Source organism: Centruroides sculpturatus, unplaced genomic scaffold, assembly GCF_000671375.1.
Source record: "Centruroides sculpturatus isolate CEXI.00-Female unplaced genomic scaffold, Cexi_2.0 scaffold183, whole genome shotgun sequence".
In the NCBI taxonomy this organism is placed as follows: Eukaryota; Metazoa; Arthropoda; class Arachnida; order Scorpiones; family Buthidae; genus Centruroides; species Centruroides sculpturatus.
The window spans coordinates 680,072-689,454 of NW_019384387.1; the positions used below are offsets into that span (position 1 = coordinate 680,072).

At 33.2% G+C, this 9,383-nt stretch overlaps 1 protein-coding gene across 1 annotated transcript in view; it reads left to right on the top strand.

Annotated features, from left to right (window-relative positions):
* Positions 1-2,508, top strand: part of LOC111618120 (wings apart-like protein homolog) — a 45,094-nt gene extending 42,586 nt beyond the window's left edge. Inside the window, exons 8-16 of the mRNA XM_023359572.1 lie at positions 438-514; positions 612-733; positions 1,362-1,468; positions 1,545-1,673; positions 1,732-1,852; positions 1,925-2,013; positions 2,087-2,182; positions 2,252-2,343; positions 2,418-2,508. Of these exons, the coding sequence (XP_023215340.1) occupies positions 438-514; positions 612-733; positions 1,362-1,468; positions 1,545-1,673; positions 1,732-1,852; positions 1,925-2,013; positions 2,087-2,182; positions 2,252-2,317 (807 nt within the window). The 3' untranslated portion in view covers positions 2,318-2,343; positions 2,418-2,508. The remainder of the gene's footprint in view (positions 1-437; positions 515-611; positions 734-1,361; positions 1,469-1,544; positions 1,674-1,731; positions 1,853-1,924; positions 2,014-2,086; positions 2,183-2,251; positions 2,344-2,417) is intronic.
* Positions 2,509-9,383: the final 6,875 nt, after the last annotated feature.

Here is a 9,383-nt window from a genome sequence, read left to right on the forward strand (position 1 = left end):
TTGTATGTGATTAAGTATAGATTATGAAGTTTGTTATAAGAAATAGGAAGAACCTTTTAAAAAACAAGACCAAGTGTTTTGGTGTTTCAGGCCTTGTCAGAAGAGAATAAGGAAAATTTTGGAGCAGAATAGCTAACAGTTGCTCTTAAATGATTCTTCTTATATAGTGTAATTTTGTTATTATTATGGAGTTTCTTTTTTCTTGTAAGAAAGGAAAAAACAACTCTATAACACTTACTGACTTCAACACGAAACTTAAACATCACTCAAGGATTTTATATTTTCGAGAGGAATTTCCTTCATTTTTATTTAAAATTCTGTTTTTAAAATGTTTGATATTGATTTTTTTATATGATTACTGTAATATAAAACAAGAATAAATATTTAAAGTATTTCAAAATAAATTATTTTTAATATATAAATGAATTTTCTTTCAGGCAATTTTTAAAAATCCCGATAATCAGACTCATATATTGAATTACAAAAATGCCGTTCTCTTACAAAATATAGTCAGGTAATTATTAATTTTAAAGAACTTAATTCAATTAAAAAAAAAAAAAAAACATTTTCTTTCAATCTTAAAAGAAAAATAATTAATATTTACATTGCAGGATCTTGCAGTTTTGCCGCAGGAAACTCTCTCGACAGAATTTCAAGAAAGTACCTGCAAAAGTATATCTATCCTGTCTCTCCGCCATACTGAAATTATTAGTTAATATTACTCACAAAAACGGTAACTTATTAAATATTTTATAAGAATAAACGTCTAATAAATCGAAAATCAAATTTTAGAATTCGAAAAATTAAAAATATAAAAATCGGCCGTGTCTTAAGTACGGACGGACGTGAAAAATTGGAAGATATTTGTGATTCTCCGAGATGAATATTGGAAATTTATTTCTCTCTTTCGATATAAAAATAAGCAAATAAATTTAAAGATACGGTAACAATATATTAAATGATTTATTCTTTCAACTTTGTAGTTCATAAATGAAATAAAAAGAATCATTAAGATTGTCATATCCGTAATAATATTTTAGAAAAATTTTATTACGTATTACACAATAGTCTAGCATGAGAAAGTCCCATCTGTCGCTCGCAATTGGTAGTATTAGGTTAAAGAAAGATACCAATAAATTCTTGAATATTTCGTCTTGTCTATAGTCGACGTCTTCAATTTGTTAAATGACGTATCTATATTGTAGAAAAATAAAATGTTAAGTAAAATATCTTTATTATAGCATCTAGTGCATCTAAAAACAACTTCTTCTTTCCGGCAACTACTTTTCCGGCAATATTGCTCAATTTTGCGTAATTTTTTTTATTTGATAAACTCTCCTCTAACCGCTCTTTTTCTTCAGTTCTTAGCAGCATGGCTATTGGAGATTATGGCGAAGTGATGGATATCTTGCTATATTACATTATCTCTCTTCCTTTGCTCAGGAAAGAATTCGACATTATGTTACTGGTATATAAAAATATTTTATTGTTATTTATCCATTTAAAGTTTAGTCATAGCCTGCTGAAAATTCTATTTATTCTAGCTTTTAGGATTTCTCACTAACTTAATTATATGCAGCAAAGAGAATTTATACAGATTTATCGATGCAGTTGTGATGATTCCGGTAAACAGTTTTCAAGATGAAGTTAGTGCACTGGAAGCTTTAACTGAGGTATGTTAAAATGTATAATAATTAATTATAAGTGTTTTAAATCGAAGTTTAATTTCAGCTTTTTCAAACGACGTATAAAGAATCTCAAAGAATAGAAGCAATCACCGAGAGGCTTTTGTACAAGTGCGCAATTCAGAGTCCGGGTCACGATAAGAGTTTAGATGATAACGCTTCCAGAGGTATGTCAGAATGAGGTATTAAATATTAATTTTTCTATCAAATTAATACAAAATTATGGTCATTAATTACAGTTTTCCATTCTGCCGACCATCACATGGAACACACCATGATATGTGCTCATATTGCTCTGATTTTAGGATATGCCATTGAAGCCAATTCAGTAAGCATAACATAAAACAGTTATGTGGTATTATACAACACATTTTCAATGCTTTTTTTTATTATAATTTTAGCATAATATTTTGACAATAAAAAAGAAATTATCATCAGGAGACTTTGTAGAGATGACTAATGTCTTAAAGGAATTCCATGATTTCGTTCGTCTCACTGTAAGTCGATTTAATAAAAGTTAGTTTATTGTTTAGGTATTAACACAGTAAACCCTTATTGCTCTCTAGAATCTCTTGGAGGATAATGATTTACAAAATATTCAAAGAATTGTGGATGTTTTATCTGCTTTATGAAAAATCTCTTTGAAAACAATATAAAGGTATATACAAATCTTTCCCCCTTATAATTATTATTAACAAGTATAAAAAATTTAATAACCTTTTTATTTTACAGCTTTATTTGTTTTGGATTTTTTGTACGCATGTCTCCTTTACTTTTTCAAATAAAATAAATATTATCAAGACATTTACATTTTGTGTTAAGTTAATGGCATTCATTCTCCTACAAAATACACCAATCTCGTTACCAGATAATGCAGAAATTACAAACATTTTCTGGTTTTTAAAGAGTTTTTTCATTATTAAATCTAGTTTAATTTACGAGAAAAAACATAAATAAGATAAAGTATTTTTATTGGGGGGTGATCTTATCAGTTAAACAAAAATTATAGGATTAGGTTAATTATGATAATAGCAGATAATTTATTAAGAAATTAATATTTGTTATCTTTTGCCACGGAAAAAAGTTGCGGCCACACTCAAAAAACAACTTAAAATATGCACATTGGCGTAATCTGATGTCGTATGTAATAATCTGCGCGAAGAACTTCCATTTTTGTTCATAATTAGTGCCAAAATCTCTCAGATTTCAGATGAGTTTAATATCATTTTAACAAATTACTTCTTACATCCTTCAAATCTCTTATTTGTGATGCTTCGTCACCTAAGAAGCAATGACCATCTCTTGTTTTCTTCAAGCATTGTCTGACATCATTTGTTTCCTCGGACGTTTTAGTAAATTTTACAAAATTGAATATGATGTTTGTTTCCGAGATAAAAGCCTGATAATAAGCAGATCATCAGTAAAGTGATTAATTTGTATCTAATGCATTGTTTTAACTCATTAGCTAATGGGTAACAGTTTGCTTGCCCAACCTAGTCTGCTGTTCATCAACTTACAGATTATTAATTTAATTTTTTTTTTTTTTTTGTTTTTCTCTTCTCCCCTTATTATCGTCAAATGCCAGAAATCTGGGGACACGACTGAACGAATTTTTAATGTAATTCTTTCGTCACCTGTTAAATGTTATCTCAAATTACGACAATCTCTGATTTTTGAGGAGAAGGCAGTTTACCGTATATGGATACAATAAGTCAATCTTATTGATTTAAACCATAGTTCAATGACATTATTATAATAAAAATAGAAAGCACGCACACAAAATTCAGAATTATTGGCCCAGAATTTAATAGTTTTAAAAAGATTTTTGGGATCTGTATAAGATTATTTGATTTTAAGCATAAAAACCAAGCAATCTGCAAGCTTTTTTTCTTTGTTTAGAAGGATTTTAAAGATTTAGGAGTATAAAACTGTTTTATTTTTAAATTTCTATTATTATTCTTAACAACTCTTCGGTTTTAAAAGCCTCTTAAGGGTTCGAATCGCTTTTATTCCGTTAGAGGAACCGCAGATTAATCACAGAAGAGCTTCGGCAGTTTCTCCGAAGCGGTTCCGGCGACCACTTTTGGATATTTTCCGTCCGGAGGAAGAGAATAAAAATCACCGTTAGAAAACTAAATAAATAAAAATTCACTTGACCTAACCAAAAAGAAAAAAAGAGGGAGAAGGAAGCTCATCTCCATCAAATGTTTTGACAAGTGGTAAAATTTATATATACCAAAATAAGTCCAAAGGAGGTGCAAATACGTTAAAACCCGAATTGGAAAGTGCAACCATCACATCATTATCCACCTTGAAATACCAGGTAAAGCTTCCCCCAACTGATACTTTTCTAAGTAAGGCATTTCTTCCTTTTCTCTTCCCCTCACTCTCTCTCCACCCTGCTACATCTTCCCCCCTCTTTTAGTCTCTCTCCAAGTAAAATGCAATCAATTTCGATTTCGTATGTCATAGCAACGTTGACAACAAATATCGAGACCATTTTGATATCCATAATCCAACCTCCTCAACTAGTAACGTTGAGAGTGAGACCATCTATCAGACTCTTGTCAGCCCCATCTATTTCTTAGTCAAACCCCAAAAAACCAGTTTATTTTCTACACCCCGTAGGGTATAGTGCATCTCTATTTATAAAAACCTTAGGAGTGTATATTCGTGATTTTTATTTTATTTTATTTTTTTCTTTCTCCCTCTTCTTCTTCTTCTTCTCTTTCTCTTCCTTTTCCTGTTTTCCTCTTCCACTTCTCACTTTCTCTCTCTTATATCCAGAGAGGCGCAAAAGGTTGGAAGGTAAGCATTTTCAGACACGTGCTCCTAAATCGAATTAAGGTGTAACGTGTGAATGAAGATATGTGGTTGTTGCTTATTGTCTCGTTGTACGTGCTTCTGTTTAGTTGCTGATGCTTTTTCACCTCTTCTCGGGGACTTTGGGAAGCTTTTTATCTATATATAACACTAAATATATATATATAGAGAGAAAAAGAGAGGAGAAGTCTGATGATATTAGAAACTTCATCACTCATCTTTGATGATGATAAGCTGCTTTATTATTAACAGCCGTTGAGTTGTGTTACTATTAATTAATAACCCCCCTTACCAAATTAACGATATTCGCCTCACTAGATGGCGCTTCCTGATTGGGGGTGGACGGTGGTTTTTTTTTCGGGGGATTAATTTTTAAGTAGGTTTTCGTGAGTGAATTATTAATAGTTTTTTATTTTCTTCTCCTATTCATTTGCTTGTTTAAAACGTGACTAGTTGCTTAGTTTTTGGAGGTTTTTATAGTTTTTTTTCCCTCTAGTTTAATCCATTTTTACTAGGGGATTTGTTGGGGGGGAGAGTTTAGATACTGCGGACGAAATTTGTGTAATGGCGTGTTTAAAATTCTAAAATGTTACGGATTTATTGCGTAAAATTTCGGAGGTTTTTTTTTTCATTTTTTGGTTGGTAAATAGAAAGAAAACGTGGTTATTCTTCGATGGAATTTAGTCGAGATTTTTTTGTTTTTTTTTAGTTATTTATCCCCCGTCAAACGGAGGATAAATAGCAAAAAACCCTACTGAAAGTTCTCTCGAATTTTATTCAGCTTTACCACTGTTTACTTGAGGATAAACAAGTGAGAAATTGCGAAAAAAACAAAAGGATAATCTTAATAAAGTTTAATTAAATATAATAGGAATTTCTGGATCTTATTTAAGTAATTAGTAAGTAAATGAAGGATCCTACTAAATTCTTAGGATCCAAAAGAGTTTTGAGTGTATAATTCTCATTTAAATTGTCCAAACTTAAACTATTCCAAACCATTAAATCGGGTGTTTCAGCAATCCTCAATGAGCACGAAGACACTAGAGAATTTTGGCATGATTTAACCCCCATTTGACGGAGGTGTAAAAAAAAAGCTACCAAAATTCTACATTTTTAGGAGGTTTACTTTGATTTCTAGTGGGAAAAGAATTAAAAAAATTCTCTCAAACTTCCCACTACGGAAACAAATTGGGGGGGAGTCCGAGACGACGGGTTCGAGTTTCATTAACAAATCTATCATTTTCGGGGGTCGTATATAACAGAAAATGTATCACACTGTCGAGTTGGAAACGTTAAGAATCGGAAGCTCGTGATCGAAGGGGGAAGTAGGGGATGATTTTAGAGGAAGCATCCGAAAATCGGGTGATAAAACGGAAGCTTAAACGTCACCAAAGTGTCCCTATATTAAAATATTAAATTATCCGGGACGGCGGGTAGTAAAAATGGCGTTACATCTCCATCCACAATTTATGAAACGGTTAATAACGTGCAGACTCTGCACCCGCTGGCGAAGGGGGTGCGAACGACTATTAATGACATCATGTGTCACAGATATTGTCGTGTCGGCGATCAGCTGTCACCCTTCATTATTGAAGCAGAACTACCTCCTTCTCCATTCGTCATTATTAGCTGGAATTTACCCAGGATAATTAGCACTTATTAACGCCCACGAATTAAATTTCGCTTTATTAACCGAATTCATTAAATTCGCACTCCTTCCCTCCCCCTTTTTTAACGCTACAGTTCTAATTTCGAAAGGAAAAACCACGTTATAAAGGGTAGGATATTTTTTGTGTTCCGTTAACTTTCTAGCAGGGATGAGCCGTTGTGGAAGTAAGAGTCATGTACAGGGAGGGATGTGGGTTAAACGTCTCGTGCGCTTAATGCGGATGAGGTAGTTAAGTGTATCCGCTCGCTTTCTACACTTTGACAGCTCAGAGTGATGCATTGCCTGTTGGCAAGGTTAACAGTCGGTTAACCGTAGCTGGCTTGATCGTTCGTTACGTATGGCATCGAGTAATGTGAGTGGCATTTAATGTATGCCGACTATGTACAGGCTTTTGTACGGGGAAAATGAGTTTGTCTAGTTTTTTTTATAGGTTATGTAACATGTTCCATCCAGAAAAAAGACACTAGACAAATACAGTATTTACTTATTTGTTTTTTAATTTATATACAGAATTAGATCTCTATCTTATATCGTATAGCTAAGGTGGTAGTTGTAAAATAGAACCCCTTCAAGAACACTAAATAACAGTTGATTTTTCAAATTCTGTGTTGTTTGAAGTCATAAATCGCAGTGTTAAAACTATACACTTTGTGTACTATTCACACATTAATAACTTATACAAATCAACCTCTATCCTGATACTACTACACCTATATATGTATACAAGTCCCATACTACTATATCTTTGAGTTAGGGAAGGTGTATGCTACAAATCTCTGAACACGTGTGTATAGATTAATAGAAATTCCTCTATTTATACTCAAAGCTTCCCCTCTCTCTCTACAAATTCCTAATCTGTAACGTATATTAAGCTACTTATTTTATTACCAAACCCGTATATGCTTATATAGCTTAGCCTGTTAACAATAAGAGAGCAACCTCATCCCCTTAACTGCATGGTTTCGGCGCGCAATCCTTCACTCGCGATGCACCCCTAGCAATTCGAATTCACTCTTTACACAAGGCAAACATTAAAGAGGCAGCCATTTACAAGGCACCAACAACCCAAATTAAAAATACCAAAAGGGGGTTGGAAACAAGCGAAACCAATTACCAGACCAAGATCCGAAGCTTATTTAACAGGGTACAAGACCTCCAACAGCTAGGACGATCCACATTAATCGCCATGTAAAAGGGAAAGCAACTGCCGACAGTCGGATTAAAACGCATATATATAGGGGGGTGTACAAGCGTTTGCAACAGACCTTTGGAAAATGTACGATGTGCAATCGTTGCAAGTGCTTGACACTTATAATCCCGAAGGAAATTGACGTCGGAGGACTGGGGACATTATTATTGTGGACGGACCGACGTACCCGAGCCATAACGTTATAGTTAATGACAATACTTTGACATTAAATGCCCATAAACTGCGGATTATTGGACAATAACCGACTCGTGCCTTCCAAGAATGATTGGACTGTAGTTCAGGTTATTGCTAGAAATGATATACGAGATTCGAAGACTAGCCAGTCGAAAGCGTCGGGGGGGAGAAAGGGGTGTAGTAGGAAAGACACAACCTCCTTTCGTGCTAGCTCTCTCTTCTCTCTCTCTCTCTCTCCCCCCCTCCTCTCTACTGCCTTCCCTATTTTATGTCCACTCTGGACTTTGGCTTCAAATACGTTACTGGAATTGCGGTTTGCTTGGTGCAGTTGTTCGATTCTTTACCGGGTTTTTGGGGAGGGTTTAAAAATTACACCGGCAACACTGCAAGAAAATTCGAAGTGCGCGAAACCTGGGTGGTATCGGGTGTTTTTTTCTCTTCCCCCCTCCTTCCCTTTCTCCTCCTTGATGAACGTTTGGCTTCGTATTCGTCGTCTAAGCTCACTCTTTATGACTTTATAGTAGTGATGCTGATACTGCTATAGTAACAATTGCTACTCGAAGACGTGTCTGCAGAATGTAGTATATAAAGGGACCGCGAATAAAAAGTATTGGATTATATTTTCGACGAGTCCGACCGGAGTAGCTTCGTAATGTGCTCCTATAGTAACAATTGTTACTTGCGACATTGTTCTTTATGTAAATTTATAATAGCACGATGCTGCTGACAATGTTTCTATTGTTAAATGGAGCGTAACACATTGAGATGGCGTGACTAGATACATTTTATCGATGCTACTCGAGTAACAAATTATCTATTTTCCTGATCGAATTCAACAGCCGCTGAGACTGATATTTATTAATGGTTTAGTAAGCTCCGAACACTCGTACTTAAGCTGCGAGTGGCACAGTTTTATAATATAGTAGCATTAATGCTACTGTAATAGCAATTGTTGTTTAAATTTATGCTATAAAATGTATCAAATTCGGTATTAAATTTATTATTTTTCGAATATTTTTTTTCTATTATTGTTATAATAGCGTTAATGCTCAATTGTGCTGTAATCTTACAGTCAATAATTACAGGAAATTTAATAATTAATATGCTACTTAGGTAGTAAACAAACGGATATTAATTGATGTGTAGATAGCGTGATTAGTCCCATTGTTATCGATACTATTAGAGTAATAAATGACACTAAGAGGTTACGCTGTTATAGTAAATTTCTCAAGCCATTTAGAATGTATTAGTGTGTATAATTTTATTAATAAGGTAGTATAATTGTATGTGATTAAGTTTTGCTATCGCAATAACAGTAACTTAAACTCTTCTCTGATGATAAATGTAATGCTGCAAACAATTGTATGCAATTTTATCGATAAAATTGCATACAATTATGCAATTGTTTAGTACTGTTGTTGTAGTGAGGAGGCAAAGTACTATGTGATGGAGTAGAAGCTCATATTTGTCTATTCGTTATTGCATTGTTCCTTTAGTAATAATACTAAAAGAATTTTTATTGTAAATTATTTTAATATAATTTAAAAATTTGGTTTTTTAACACCAATTTCAATACAGATTCCAAGTACAACTGTGCTGCTATAGGAACAATTTAGAATTGAAATTGTTACAGGGATAAATAATTAGAATTATTATTGTAATTTTAATAGTAATTTTTAAGCATTACTACTACAGGAACAATTTTGTTATCCTACAAAATTGTTCCTGTAGTAGCACTTTAACTTTTTTAAAAATAATTTGTTGGATTATTGCTATAGAAATTAGTGTTTTTAACAACAATAAACCACTTATTACCAGTCGA